General features: G+C 43.6%; 1 protein-coding gene and 1 long non-coding RNA gene across 2 annotated transcripts; one reads left to right on the top strand and one right to left on the bottom strand.

Annotated features, from left to right (window-relative positions):
- Window positions 1-60: 60 nt before the first annotated feature.
- On the bottom strand, window positions 61-15,233 carry ubxn2a (UBX domain protein 2A). The gene is made up of 7 exons (XM_071412975.1): window positions 15,079-15,233; window positions 14,458-14,523; window positions 14,261-14,375; window positions 14,017-14,126; window positions 13,682-13,819; window positions 13,281-13,442; window positions 61-1,007 (listed from the first exon to the last, which is right to left on the bottom strand). The coding sequence occupies exons 2-7, from the start codon at window positions 14,499-14,501 to the stop codon at window positions 824-826; spliced, it is 753 nt and encodes a 250-aa protein (XP_071269076.1). The 5' UTR covers window positions 14,502-14,523; window positions 15,079-15,233; the 3' UTR covers window positions 61-823.
- LOC139582720 (uncharacterized) lies at window positions 3,098-14,419 on the top strand. Its single transcript, XR_011676408.1, has 2 exons — window positions 3,098-3,376; window positions 13,292-14,419. It is a non-coding gene; the product is annotated as an uncharacterized lncRNA (long non-coding RNA).
- Window positions 15,234-15,980: the final 747 nt, after the last annotated feature.

Raw genomic sequence — 15,980 nt, 5'->3', positions numbered from 1 at the left:
ATTGTACAACTAAACTTTTCATTATCAGTTGAGAAAAGGTCTAAAGCAGCAAGAAAATGATTGGATAGTTGAAGGACATAGTTTATTATTGATCAGGAAGTAAGCAGGTGTGGTGCATAGTGTACTGTACATTTAAAGACATGGAATCAGTTTCCATGTGTGAGGTGTATACTTTTGTTTCAAAGTATATTTGTTTAAGACTACCAAGAAACACTGTGTGACCCTGATTTAGCCCACTGCAGTCAAATGTTAAATGTGATTGCACCTTTTCCATAAAGACAGAATGATGATGCAGAATGTTTTCTTGACGCACGCTAGACTATAGCCGCTTAATAACCACCAATCACACAATCCACATTAACATTAATGCACTTTAAAATAGTGCACAACATTCACAGTGTATTCCATATCCTTGGTAATAGTTACAGAATAGGAAGACGTGTTGAGCTTAGGGAACATTTTACAGGACTGATTGACAGACACATAGGAAGATACGGCTGAATTGGCTGTGTTGGGTTTTCAACACATTGCTAGAGCGGTAGTGGAGGCAGTTGGAGCCCTGTTGATGCTCAAGGAGTGATGTGAGACGTCAGCAGCTACAGAGGGAAGAGGGGAGTAGAGGAGGCTGGGGTGTATATAAGGGGGGCTGTGACTGGGGACTGGGAGCAACATCTCCACCCTGGACAGACCAGAGGGACTACTGTATATGAGTATTGCCTTCACTTCAGGAGTGAACTAAGAGGGATGTTTCTGTTGGGAAAAGGGTTGTGTGACCAGTGGGTGGGATTTCAGGGTCTCTGTGAATGTTCCAATTGGTCAGGACTCAGGAGTGTCCGAAGGGGGCCTCTGTGTTGAGGGGCCTCTGGACGATGACAGCATTAGCTAGGTCCGCCTGCTCCAGACTTAGCTCCTCCTCCCGGAGCTCGCGGAAAGGAAGTGAGGTGGTCAAGATGAAAGGTGAGCCGTTCCTCTGACAGCGCTGGACATAGTCGTGAACGTCACTAATCCTGAGGAGGACACAACACAGAGATGAGCTCACCCATACAGACGCATAGAGGGACTCATGCAGGCACACAAACATACACACAAAATTAGCATTGGCAAACAATTCTGTTAATTCAGAAATTCGGTAAATAAATACTAATGATCACTTATTAGCAAACTGTGTCTCGGAACAACATAACAGGAAAATAGTCAAGTATTTCCCCTACAAACCATCTACACACCATTGCTCTCTATACCAGTGGTTCCCAAACGGTGGGGCGCAATTTCTAAATTGGGTTGTGCATCATTCGTTTTCCTCCTGCCATGTCAGTCATTGCATACCTTATAGAGCTATTTATAACTTGTCAGAAAATGTCCAGATCAACTAGCCCACATCAGCTAACATTTTTTAGCCCATAGATTTCGTTGTTACGTTTGAGTCACTGAAATATACATCGAATAAACATGGCAAAAAGTTAATAGAAATAAGCTTTAATCATGCTAAATGTTTTCTACGACAACAAGAGGGGTGTGAACAGTTTGTGTCATGAACAGTGCTTGTGCCCATAGAAATAGGTGTGTTGCGCACTCGCGCGCAAGGGGGAGCGCAGGATGTTCCCCAATGCTGGAAGGGTGGCCTGAGTGAAAAAGTTTGGGAACCCCTGCTCTATACCACTATATATGCAACCTGTTTCAAGAAGCTAGGTGTATGTCAAACATCACTACTTCAAAATAGAGGCATAAAAAAAAATGTATGCGTTTCTTGGCAGAAATACCTTCTGGAACATGTGAACTTTCATGTGCCTTAATAACAAACTTGCATGCCATCTGTAAATATACACTACCGTTCAAAAGCTTGGGGTCACTTAGAAATGTCCTTGTTTTTGAAAGAAAAGCAAATTTTTTGTCCATCAAATTGATCAGAAAGACATTGTTGATGTTGTTCATGACTGTTGTAGCTGGAAACGGCAGATTTTTATGGAATATCTACATAGGCGTACAGAGGACCATTATCAGCAACCATCAATCCTGTGTTCCAATGGCACGTTGTGTTAGCTAATCCAAGTTTATAATTTTAAAAGGCTATTTGATCATTCAAAAAACCTTTTGCAATTATGTTAGCACAGCTGAAAACTGTTGTTCTGATTAAAAAAGCAATAAAAAACTGGCCTTCTTTAGACTTTAAACAGATGCTTCACAAGTCCTCAACTGGCAGCTTCATTAAATAGTACCCTCAAAACACCAGTATCAACGTCAACAGTGAAGAGGCGACTCCAGAATGCTGGCTTTCTAGGCAGAGTTCCTCTGTCCAGTGTCTGTGTTCTTTTGCCCATCTTAATCTTTTCTTTCTATTGGCCAGTCTGAGATATGGCTTTTGCTTTGCAACTCTGCCTAGAAGGCCAGCATCCCGGAGTCGCCTCTTCACTGTTGACGTTGAGACTAGTGTTTTGAGGGTACTATTTAATGAAGCTGCCAGTTGAGGACTTGTGAGGTGTCTGTTTCTCAAACTAGACACTCTAATGTACTGGTCCTATTGCTCATTTGTGCACGGCGGCCTCCCACTCCCCTTTCTATTCTGGTTCGAGCCAGTTTGTGCTGTTCTGTGAAGGGAGTAGTACACAGCGTTGTACAAGATCCTCAGTTTCTTGACCATTTCTCTCATGGAATAACCAGCATTTCTGAGAACAAGAATAGACTGACGAGTATCAGAAGAAAGGTCTTTATTTCTGGCAATTTTGAGCATGTAAACAAAGCCACAAATGCTGATGCTCCAGATACTCAACTAGTCTAAAGAAGGCCAGTTTTATTGCTTCTTTAATCAGAACAACAGTTTTCAGCTGCGCTAACATAATTGCAAAAGGGTTTTCTAACGAACAAATAGCCTTTTAAAATTATAAACCTGGATTAGCTAACAACGTGCCATTGTAACACAGGAGTGATGGTTGCTGATAATGGGCCTCTGTACGCCTATGTAAATAATCCATTAAAAAAATATCAGCCGTTTCCAGCTACAACAGTCATTTACAACATTGACAACGTCTACACTGTATTTCTGATCAATTTGACGTTATTTTAATGGACAAAAAAAAATAGCCTTTCTTTCAAAAACAAGGACATTTCTAAGTGACCCCAAACTTTTGAACGGTAGTGTAAATACAGTATGTGTCGATAATCCTTGCTACCGTTGATTTTTTTTAACGTGTTGATACTGCTCCCAACAACATTGCTGGGCCGGCACAATCAACAAAGATCAGTGGGGAAAAGTTGTGATGGACTACTTTCTGCACACAGTCCGTGTGACTTGACACAACAACGGGCCAAACAAGCTGTAGCTAGCGACAAACCAAATGGAAAAGACTCGCTCCTGTGAAGAGTTCATCCATGTATATGGGTAAGAGTCTAGCTACATGTTCAGATATGATACGTTTATAAAAAATATAGTCTGAAAGCCATTTTCATTGCAAGTTTAAGCGTACTGTTCGCGAACTACCAAACGTTAGCTTGCTGGCGCGCTAGCTAACGTCAAGTGTATGATCTGTCTAATAATATTGTCTGTGTCTCAGAAATCCATCTGCATTACTAGTTATAGCCTAATGTTAGCTAGCTAGTTAACATTGAACCTAGTTGGTTTGCTTTAGCTACCGGCAGATTCAAACTTCAGAATTTCATGCATGGAGGCTAGCTATGACAATCCGTTTGTACTGTAGCTATGGATTGGGATTATGGTTCACTGTTTAGCTAGCTAGCTACATGTTCAAACGAAAGACTCCACTTCGCAAGAGAATGATTGCATGACCAATCAAATTAGCCAGGTGTGTCTGGGGGGTGATTACGAACATCTATTGTATTTCAACAACATACAGTGCATTCAGAAAATATTCAGACCCTTTACTTTTTACATTACAGCCGTATTCTAAAATGGATTAAAATATTTCCCCCCCATCAATCTACACACAATACCCCATAATGACAAAGCGAAAACAGAAATACATTATTTACATAAGTATTCAAACCCTTTGATATGAGACTTGAAATTGAGCTCAGGTGCATCCTGTTTCCATTGATCATCCTTGAGATGTTTATACAACTTGATTCCAGTCCACCTGTGGTAAATTCAACTGATTGGACATGATATACACTGCTCAAAAAAATAAAGGGAACACTAAAATAACACATCCTAGATCTGAATGAATGAAATATTCTTATTAAATACTTTTCTTTACATAGTTGAATGTGCTGACAACAAAATCACACAAAAATGATCAATGTAAATCAAATTTATCAACCCATGGAGGTCTGGATTTGGAGTCACACTCAAAATTAAAATGGAAAACCACACTACAGGCTGATCCAACTTTGATGTAATGTCCTTAAAACAAGTCAAAATGAGGCTCAGTAGTGTGTGTGGCCTCCACGTGCCTGTATCACCTCCCTACAACGCCTGGGCATGCTCCTGATGAGGTGGCGGATGGTCTCCTGAGGGATCTCCTCCCAGACCTGGACTAAAGCATCCGCCAACTCCTGGACAGTCTGTGGTGAAACGTGGCGTTGGTGGATGGAGCGAGACATGATGTCCCAGATGTGCTCAATTGGATTCAGGTCTGGGGAACGGGCGGGCCAGTCCATAGCATCAATGCCTTCCTCTTGCAGGAACTGCTGACACACTCCAGCCACATGAGGTCTAGCATTGTCTTGCATTAGGAGGAACCCAGGGCCAACCGCACCAGCATATGGTCTCACAAAGGGTCTGAGGATCTCATCTCGGTACCTAATGGCAGTCAGGCTACCTCTGGCGAGCGCATGGAGGGCTGTGCGGCCCCCCAAAGAAATGCCACCCCACACCATGACTGACCCACCGCCAAACCGGTCATGCTGGAGGATGTTGCAGGCAGCAGAACGTTCTCCACGGCGTCTCCAGACTCTGTCACGTGCTCAGTGTGAACCTGCTTTCATCTGTGAAGAGCACAGGGCGCCAGTGGCGAATTTGCCAATCTTGGTGTTCTCTGGCAAATGCCAAACGTCCTGCACGGTGTTGGGCTGTAAGCACAACCCCCACCTGTGGACGTCGGGCCCTCATGCCACCCTCATGGAGTCTGTTTCTGACCGTTTGAGCAGACACATGCACATTTGTGGCCTGCTGGAGGTCATTTTGCAGGGCTCTGGCAGTGCTCCTCCTTGCACAAAGGCGGAGGTAGCGGTCCTGCTGCTGGGTTGTTGCCCTCCTACGGCCTCCTCCACATCTCCTGATGTACTGGCCTGTCTCCTGGTAGCGCCTCCATGCTCTGGACACTACGCTGACAGACACAGCAAACCTTCTTGCCACAGCTCGCATTGATGTGCCATCCTGGATGAGCTGCACTACCTGAGCCACTTGTGTGGGTTGTAGACTCCGTCTCATGCTACCACTAGAGTGAAAGCACCGCCAGCATTCAAAAGTGACCAAAACATCAGCCAGGAAGCATAGGAACTGAGAAGTGGTCTGTGGTCACCACCTGCAGAACCACTCCTTTATTGGGGGTGTCTTGCTAATTGTCTATAATTTCCACCTATTGTTTTTTCCATTTGCACAACAGCATGTGAAATTTATTGTCAATCAGTGTTACTTCCTAAGTGGACAGTTTGATTTCACAGAAGTGTGATTGACTTGGAGTTACATTGTGTTGTTTAAGTGTTCCCTTTATTTTTTTGAGCAGTGTATAAAGGTCCCACAGTTGACAGTGCATGTCAGAGCAAAAACCAAGCCATGAGGTTGAAGGAATTGTCCGTAGAGCTCCAAGACAGAATTGTGACGAGGAACAGATATGGGGAAGGGTAACAAAAAATGTTCTGCAGCATTGAAGGCCCCCAAGAACACAGTGGCCTCCATCATTCTTAAATGGAAGAAGTTTGGAACCGCCAAGACACTTCCTGGAGCTGTCCGCCCAGGCAAACTAAGTAATCGGGGGAGAAGGGCCTTGGTCAGGGAGGTGACACCAAGAACCCGATGGTCACTGTGACAGAGCTCCTCTGTAGAGATGGGAGAACCTTCCAAAAGGACAACCTTCTCTGCAGCACTCCACCAATCAGGCCTTTATGGTAGTATGGCTAAACAGAAGCCACTCCTCAGTAAAAGGCACATGACATCCCGCTTGGAGTTTGCCAAAAGTCACCTAAAGACTCTCGAACCATGAGAAACAAGAGTCTCTGTTCTGATGAAACCAAGGTTGAACTCTTTGGCCTGAATGCCAACTGTCAAGTCTGGAAGAAACCTGGCACCACCCTTAAGGTGAAGTATGGTGGTGGCATCATTATCATGCTGTGGGGATGTTTTTCAGCGGCAGGGACTGGGAGACTAGTCAGGATCGAGGGAAAGATGAACGGAGCAAAGTACAGAGAGATCCTTGTTGAAAACCTGCTCCAGAGCACTCAGGACCTCAGACTGGGGAGAAGGTTCACCTTCCAACAGGACAACGACCCTAAGCACACAGCCAAAACAACGCAGGAGTGGCTTCGGGACAAGTCTCTGAATGTCCTTGAGTGTCCCAGCCAGAGCCCAGACTTGAACCCGATCAAACATCGCTGGAGAGACCTGAAAATAGCTGTGCAGCAACGCTCCCCCATCCAACCTGACAGAGCTTAGACAATCTGTAAGTAGAATGGGAGAAACTCCCCAAATACAGGTGTGCCAAGCTTGTAGCGTCATAGCCAAGAAGACTCGAGGCTGTAATTGCTGCCAAAGGTGCTTCAACAAAGTACTGAGTAGTACTGGGTCTGAATAAGTACTGGGTCTGAATACTTATGTAAATGTGATATTTCAGTAGTTTTTAAAAATAAATTAGCTAAATATTCTAAAACCTTGTTTTTGCTTTGACATTATGGGGTATTGTATGTAAATTGATGAGGGGGAAAAACGATTTAATCCATTTTAGAATGAGGCAGTAAGGTAACAAAATGTGGAAAAAGTCAAAGGGTCTGAATAATTTCTGAATGCACTGTATATAGTAAACATGATCTCATATTGATATGAAGCCCCATAGGGAACCCATACTTCTCTCCCTGTCTTGCTCAGCTAACCGTTACATAATAAATCCTGCATCTCAGTTACGCAATCCCTTTCTAGGGATCGTATAGATCTACACTGTCACATCAGGTTTTCTGCAGTCAGCAGGCCCCATGCAGCAGGAGACAGAACACATTAGATAGAAATAGAATGTAAAGAATGGACATACCGGTATTTCTTCCCCTCACAACCAATATGAAACTTTGACTTGAATTGGAGTGCCTGTTCTGGGAATTCTAATCATATGATATACAATTGAAGTCGGAGGTTTACATACACTTAGGTTGGAGTCATTAAAACTCGTTTTTCAACCACTCCACAAATTTCTTGTTAACAAACCATAGTTTTGGCAAGTCGGTTAGGACATCTACTTTGTGCATGACACAAGTAATTTTTCCAACAATTGTTTACAGACAGATTATTTCACTATCACAATTCCAGTGTGTTGTAGAGCACACTGTATTACTTATACAACTAATATAAGGACAGGACATGAGTAGAAATTAACGTGGGCATTTTTTTTATGCGTTTCACAGGAAGAACATTTCAACGTAGGTAAGCAAGGGGGGGTTACAGGTGCCCTAAAGGGACAAAACTAGAATATCAATACACAACATATTCCTCCCCCTTTACCTTTGATGACTCATAAGGAAAAAGTAAATATTCACTGTTTTGCCTATGGTTTTCTTTTTAACATAAGTTCTCTTAATGTAAATAAATGAACTCGTACAGATGAGTCTACAGTCACATTATCTCTGAGTCTGAGTGGTGATGGTGTATGCCCAGACTGGGGTGCAACAGTACCCTGCATAGGCACTCTGGCTGGTTCAGGTGAGTCTGGAGCACTTTCCACATTTGTAGGTTGCTGCAGTAGATGTTCAGGTGATGGCTCGTAGTCATGGTAGGTCTCCAGTAGCTGATCTTGGTTTGTCACTTGAATGAGTCATCTCTGAGGTTTGTTCCTGGCAACAGTTAATCCACATGTCTCCTCCAGATTATGTGTGAACTGTGTAGGACACAGGCCCTGTTTGTGCAACCACTGTGGCTGGTATCCACTTTGGACCTTTGCAGTAGTTCCGAGCAAGAACTCTCTCTCCAGCCATGAAGCTTCTGTCTTTTGCTTTGCTCCTTCTCTCCACCTGTGCTCGCTGTTGTGTCTGTACAACCTGTTTCGTCTTTGGAGGTCTCAGGAGGTCGAGTCGCGTGCGAAGCTGTCTTTTCATCATGGCTGACGCGGGTATCACTTTGGTTGTAGCGTGGGGAGTGTTTCTGTATGTTAACAGGAAGGTGTTTAGACGCCTATTGAGGGAGCCGTTCCCTTGTGATGATTTTAAAGCTTGCTTCATCGTTTGGACAAACCTTTCAGCGAGGCCGTTTGTTGCAGGGTGATACGGCGCTGACTTGATGTGTTGAATTCCATTTGCTTCCATGAATGACCGGAACTCTTCAGACACCAGTTGGGGGCCATTATCACTAACGAGTTGCGTTGGCAAGCCGAAGCGACTGAAGATTGACCGTAGCTCTTCGATGGTTCTCTCCACTGAGGTGCTCTTCATCACTGTGACCTCAGGCCATTTACTGTGTGCGTCAACTACGACTAAGAACATACAATCCTCCAGTGGGCCTGCATAGTCTATGTGGACTCGCTGCCAAGGCTCCTCTGGGAAGTCCCATGGGTGGTGGCGCTAGCTGAGGCATGTTCCTCATCTTTTGACATGCAGAACATGACTTGACCTTGTCTTCGATAGCTGCGTCCAGACCTGGCCACCAAAAGTAGCTGCGTGCAATCTCCTTCATTTGCACCATGCCACAGTGCCCTGAATGGAGTTCTTCAAGCACCTGCCTTCTCAGTGGCGGCGGTATGATGACTCGAAAACCCCATAGCAAGCATCCAAACTGAACTGTGAGCTCGTTTCTCCTCACTAGGTAAGGTTGTAGGCTGTCCGACATCTCTACTTCTTTTCCACGAGTGACAATGTCCACGACCTCAGACATCACTGGATCAGTGTGGGTGAACTCTTTCACTTGGACAGATGTAACTTCCTTCAGATGTAACTTCCTTCCTTCCTTCCTTCGTCACTTCCTTGAAGTAGAAGATTTCAGCCTGGGAGTGCTCAGTGTGTGCGACAGGTAAGGGAAGCCTTGAGAGGCCGTACGCATTGCAGTGCTGCTCAGACCTTCTGTACTTGATATCGTACTGGTGAGCAGATAACAATAACGTCCATCGCTGCATGCGGCTGGCTGCAAGCGACGGAATGCCGGTGTGGGGACCAAAGATGGAGGTGAGGTGTCTATGGTCCGTCAGCAGTGTGAATTGTCGGCCAAACAGAAACTGATGACATTTCTTAACTCCAAACACAATCGCGAGTCCTTCACGCTCTATCTGTGCATAATTGCTCTCGGCTTTACTTAAGGTCCGCGATGCGGAAGAATTTGGCCTTCACCTGATGGCATGATGTGTGAGACAACTGCACCAACGCCATTAGGCGATGCATCACATGCCAACTGTAATGGCAAGTTGGGGTTTAAGTGGGTTAGGGCCTCTAACTGAGCTAAGGCTGTTTTCACTTTCTTGAAGGCCTCCTCACATCTGTCTGTCCACTTCCACTGTTTGGTTTTGTTCAAAAGTTCATGCAGTGGCTTTAACATGTTAGCTAGGTTTGGCACAAACTTTGCGTAGTATGTCAGTAGTCCTAAGAATGATCTCAGCTGACTCACGTTCTGTGGGGATAGAGCTTCCGCAACGGCCTTCACCTTCGATGGCGCCTTGTGGAGCCCCGAACTGTCGATGACGTGGCCCAGGTACTCAAGAGGGCCGGAAAAACTCGCATTTGTCCTTCCGGACCCTCAGACCGTACTCCTCCAATCTCTGTAGTGTAGCCTTCAGGTTTCTCAGGTGCTCCTGCTCGTCTTTGCCGGTGATGAGTAGATCATCGAGGTAACATTGGACCCCAGTGAGCCCGCTCAGTATCTGGTCCATAACTCTCTGAAACAAGGCCGGAGCTGAGGTGATTCCAAAAAGAAGCCTCCAGTACCTGTAAAGTCCTTTGAGTCACTATGGTCAACAGTTCTTGTGACTCTTGGTCCACATGCATCTGTAGATAGGCCTGACATAAGTCTATCTTACTGAATTTTTGTCCTCCAGCTAAACCAGAAAAGAGGTCGTCATGGAGGGGTAGTGGATATTTTTCAGCAGTCAAGACTGGGTTAATGGTGACTTTGAAATCACCACAGAGTCTGAGTGATCCATCTTTTTTTATGACTGGAACAATGGGTGTAGCCCATTCACTAACATTCACTGGATCCAATACTCCACTCTCGACTAGTCTGTTTAGCTCAATTTCAACTTTTGGTTTTATGGGGTATGGGACAGTTCTATCTTTGAAGCATTTTGGCTTGTTGTCTGGTTTCACGGTCAGTTTAACCTCTCTTGGGTACGTGAGACGTTAACGTCCCACCTCTTCAACAGCCAGTGAAACTGCTGGGCGCCAAATTCAAATACAGAAATACTCATTATAAAAATTCTGAAAACAAAACATATTTTACATAGTTTCAAAGATGAACTTCTTGTGAATCCAACCACGGTGTCAGATTTTAAAAAATGCTTTACGGCGAAAGCATACCTTACGATTATTGGAGAACATAGCCCACTAGACAAATCATTACAAACAGTAACCAGCCAAGTAGAACAGTTACACAAGTCAGAAAGAGATAAAATTAATCCCTTACCTTTGATGATCTTCATATGGTTGCACTTAGCAGACATTCATTTACTCAATAAATGTTCCTTTTGTTCGATAAAGTCTCTTTATATCCAAAAACCTCCGTTTTGCTTGCGCGTTTTCTTCAGTAATCCACAGGCTCAAACGCAGTCAAAACAGGAAGACAAAAAAATCCAAATTGTATCCGTAAAGTTAATAGAAACATGTCAAACGATGTTTATATTCAATCCTCAGGTTGTTTTTAGCCTAAATAATCGATAATATTTCAACCGGACAATAACGTTGTCAATTTAAAAGGTAAACAAGAAACGCACTCTCTCGGTCTCGCGCATGAAAAAGCTCTGTGACACTTTAGGGTCCACTCATTCAGACTGCTCTTACTTCTTAATTTTTCAGAATACAAGCCTGAAACAATTTCTAGACTGTTGACATCTAGTGGAAGGCATAGAAACTGCAATTTGAGTCCTAAGTCAATGGATACTGTAATGGCATTGAATAGAAAACTACAAAACCAAAAAAAAAACTACTTCCTGAATGGATTTTTCTCAGGTTTTCACCTGCCAAATCAGTTCTGTTATACTCTCAGACACTATTTTAACAGTTTTGGAAACTTTAGAGTGTTTTCTATCCAAATCTATCAGTTATATGCATATCATATCTTCTGGGCCCGAGAAGCAGGCAGTTTAATTTGGGCATGCATTTCATCCAAAATTCCGAATGCTGCCCCCTACCCTAGAGAAGTTAACTGTTATGTCCTTCATACTGCCAAGTTCTCCTTTGAACACATCCGCGTGTTTCCTCAATATCCCTTGTAGGTTTGTGTCCTCTTTTGCAACCATGTGAATTTCCTGCCAGTTTAGTTTGATCTTTTCCAGCCATGTGCGTCCTAGCAATGATGGATGGTTGCCTTTCACAATGTAGAGTGGTAGCTTTACCTTCTGTTTGTTGAGCTCCACCGTAACAATCACGCTTCCTCTCACTGGAACAAACTCACCGGTGTATGTTTTCAGCGTCATCTTTGTGGGCTGTAGTGTGATGTAGTTTCTCCTTGTATAAAGCCTCAGACAGCAAAGATATGGCTTTGTTCAGTACTTTTGTTTGATTGTGTCTTTTTGTTTTTACATGCACGTTCGATGTGACCCTTTTTCCCACAACTTCTGCAGTCTACGTCTTTGCACCAACACTCCTCTGCTTGGTGACCTGGTTTCCCACAGCGATAGCATGGCTTGCCACCCCCTGCCTTGTTTTTTAACCACATAGACACCTTATGCACTTTGGTCGATGCACTTAGCTGTTGTGCGTCTTTATTTGCCATTTCCATTGACGTACTCACTTCTATTGCTCTCTGCAATGTTAAGTTACTCTCAGTCAAAAGGGTTAGGGTTAGCTGCAGGAGGGACTGGGTTAGGGTTATGGTCAGCTTTGCTGCAGGAGGGACTGGTGCACTTCACAAAATAGATGGCTTCATGAGGCAGGAAAATTATGTGGATATATTGAAGCAACATCTCAAGACATCAGTCAGGAAGTTAAAGCTTGGTTGCAAATGGGTCTTCCAAATGGACAATGACCCCAAGCATACTTCCAAAGTTGTGGCAAAATGGCTAAAGGACAACAAAGTCAAGGTATTGGAGTGGCCATCACAAAGCCCTGACCTCAATACTATAGAAAATGTGTGGGCAGAACCTAAAAAGCATGTGCGAGCAAGGAGGCCTACAAACCTGAATCAGTTACACCAGCTCTGTTAGGAGGAATGGGCCAACATTCACCCAACTTATTGTGGGAAGCTTGTGGAAGGCTACCTGAAACATTTGACCCAAGTTAAACAATTTAAAGGCAATGCTACCAAATAGTAATTGAGTGTATGTAAACTTCTGACCCACTGGGAATGTGATGAAATAAGTAAAAGCTGAAATAAATCACTCTCAACTATTATTCTGACATTTCACATTCTTAAAATAAAGTGGTGATCCTAACTGACCTAGGACAGGGATTTCTGACCAGGATTAAATGTCAGGGATTGTGAAAAACTGAGTTTAAATGTATTTGGCTAAGGTGTATGTAAACTTACGACTTCAACTGTAACATGATGCCCTGTGCTAGGGGATAACATGGCCCATGTGCAGAGTCAGGCACGCTAGATCAAGCGAGGATGAATTTGAACGATTATGTCATGGTCAGTAGGATAACCTTAAAAGACCTGGCTTATTCAGTGTACTGAGCTTATAAGAATCATGGATGTAAGGATCAACTGCTTAGGCAGGGCACTTTAGGACAGACACATTCCTATACAGTGAGTTCCTATACTGTTAAAGGGAAAATTCACTCGAAACAAAAAATACCAAAATATAGTTTATTAGTCCACTGTTGATACAAACTTGACTGCTGACATGTTTTGCATGTCAGCAGTCAAGTTTTCAAGATATTGGACTTTCAAGAAGCAAAGTGTCACTGACCACATCATCACGATTTTGCGTTTTGACAAAAGATTGTTTTTGTGTGGATAGTATGAGGGGTTATATCAGTGTAATATCCACCTGTGTGATAGGTTGAACCTCTGCACCAGCCTCCTGCCGTCAGCCAACCAGATTTGCAGAGAGGTGACAGGGAGGCCGTGGTCCAGTGTTATCATGGGGATCGGGAGGAACTCCCCCTCCTCGTGCACCGATGGAGACCGGACCACTACTCTGGGAGCAACACTGGACACAAACGCACACACAGTCAAAGTCTTTGAAGATGTCACATGACAAAACTTTGAAGATGTTTTAGAGTGACACCTAGTGCTATAATATAGCATGACACAACCACCAAGGAAATTGCAAGAACTTCTGACTGAGCCGTCTCACCTGCCCAGCCTTCTTCTCTCTCCCTGTCTGTCTGTCAGTCTATCCGTCTGTCTGCATGTCTGTCTGTCTATCTGTCTCATTACATGTCTCACCTGCCCAGCCTGTACCCTGGCCCACTGAAGGGGTGAAAGGTCTTCTTCCTGGGAACATACGCCTCCTCTGTTAGATCCTCTACATTCACCTCTAGTTCCTCCTCCTCTGCCCTGCTCTCCAACTCCACAGGCAGCTCACTGGAACCGGACAGACAGGCCAGTCAACCAACCAATCAATACATTTTACAGAGAGAAGAACAAAACTGGTAGATAAATCAGCAAGGAAAGGGGAGGGGTGGATGGGAAGATCAGGATCAGGAAAAAAGCTAAAGTATATATAGACGGGATATTTGATCAATTAACCTAGTATATTAAAGTAAGAATAGTTGCCATACCCTCGTTTGATGGCTTCGAGGAAATCCTGGTTCTCCTGTACAGAGTAGCTCCTGAACTCCTCGTCATTCAGGGTGAAGCCATCTTTCCACAGTCTCACCACCACCTTCACCTTGGACATCCACCACCACAGGACAACCACAGACATCAACAGGATGAATGTGTATGAGTAGTGATCATAACAATATAATAGGGTTGAGAGATACTGTAGACTCTAGATGCAGGACTTCCTGTTTGTTTCCTGACCTTTGAGCCTCCAGAGGCAACATTGCTGATTTTCTCCACCTCATCCAGAAGATCCTCCACAGAGAAACTTCTTCTTATAGGAACCTCCTCTTCCTCGTTCTCTGTCCCATCACACCTGGAATAATTATGAAGGTAACTGATAAAAGTGACTTCCAAATGTTTAAGTCCTTGGGTGTTAGTTCTTTCAGATCACTCACCAGGTATCATCTTTGTCACTCCCTCTCGTGTCAATGTCTTTCATGATGTGTTCTGCTGTTGTCCATCTGACAAAACACATCAGGGAAGAAAACTCTGACATGAAGAATATGGGATATTTTTGTTGTGATGCTTTTTAGAGAGCAGTTGGAACAAATATATAATCAATATTATCATATCATTCCATAATTTTAAAGGCACCATATACGCATGCTCAAGTGCCAAATCAGACTATTAACAATTTGTTTTGATAGATCACGACACGACAGTGCAATCGACTTAGCCATGCAATTGTAGGCTTGAATAAAACCATTGAAAGCCCGGATCTAGAGAATGTAGGCCTACTATCTAGGCTACAAAATACAAAATAGTAGTTCCTGCCTGTGATTAATAGATCGAAATATTAGTTTGCACAATATATATTTATATCACCTTTATCAAATATCACACGGATTCACACACACATTGCAACATGCGACAGAATTACATAAGGCGCGTCTGGCAGACAACGTATTTTGCAACTGTGATCCCCTGAAAATATATGCCTAAAATGCATCGCTCATCGAGTTGTGATTACATATTAGCGTTTGCACAGAAATAGGCTATACATATCATTGTTTTACCAGTTCGTGTTCTCGTCTTAATCATGGGCTGCTAGGCTACAGCCAAGTTTCTGATGAGCAATTTCTTTGACGTCAGCGCCGTCTATGCGCTCCAGCTGCCGTAATGTTTTCACTAGCAGCTCACTTGAAGCGTTCACGTAATAGTCGAACCTAGGAAACTCGCTTGCTAACTGGTTGTAGTTATACACGTGCCGCGTTCAACCAGTTAGCAAGTCGGAAATGTCCGAGATTCCTGGTTCCGACTATCACGTGAACGCGGCATCTGGTTTGGCCTCTGGTGCTGACTGAGCTCAGCAGGTAGTGTTTTGTTTTGGTAGTAGTTTCAGACTGAAATAGACTATCTAATACTTTATAAACTAAAAATGCTGTATGCCATACTGTAGGCTAATTGAGGTGTTTGTGATTCATGGTATTTTGTGCATAGTTAAAGAATGATGCTTAGTATGATAGGAATATTCTCCGTTTTTTGTTAGACTTTTAGCTATTGGCTAGACCAATCCATCACACGTGCAACAAGAACAAAACAGATGGTCAGCTCAGATCGCCAACACCGGTAGTATTCACCCTCTCTCTCTCTCACACACACGATGCATATGGTGTTGTTGTGTGGCCTATAAGCACAGTGAGTCAGAGACACTCAGAATTTTAGCAATATGCTTGATGAAATAGTAGAACATTCTACTGATTGGCAGTGCAAAATAAACATGGCTAAACGGTCTGTTAAGAAATTAATTACAGATAGGCTACTACAATGAATCAGTTATTTGCATGTTCATCATTTCCGTCCAGTTGTGCTCTGGCTGCAAACCAAAACAACAGCTGCACGCGCGCACGTGGCTCGACTGTAAATTGCAGACAGCAGGAGACATTTATCATTTTATCAAGTAAAATATCACATTTAA

The sequence above is a fragment of the Salvelinus alpinus genome, chromosome 8, assembly GCF_045679555.1.
Source record: "Salvelinus alpinus chromosome 8, SLU_Salpinus.1, whole genome shotgun sequence".
Taxonomy (NCBI): Eukaryota; Metazoa; Chordata; class Actinopteri; order Salmoniformes; family Salmonidae; genus Salvelinus; species Salvelinus alpinus.
The sequence above is the reverse complement of the archived record's forward strand: the minus strand, read 5'-3'. Positions and strand labels throughout refer to the sequence as shown.

Excerpts from the sequence above, each read along its gene's own strand:
- ubxn2a (XM_071412975.1), bottom strand. The coding sequence starts at position 14,501 with ATGAAAGACATTGACACGAGAGGGAGTGACAAAGATGATACCTG. Across the intron at positions 13,443-13,681 it reads CCAGGGTACAGGCTGGGCAG|TGTTGCTCCCAGAGTAGTGG; the intron begins GTGAGACATGTA and ends GTTTGTGTCCAG. Across the intron at positions 1,008-13,280 it reads AGGTTCAACCTATCACACAG|GATTAGTGACGTTCACGACT; the intron begins GTGGATATTACA and ends TGTCCTCCTCAG.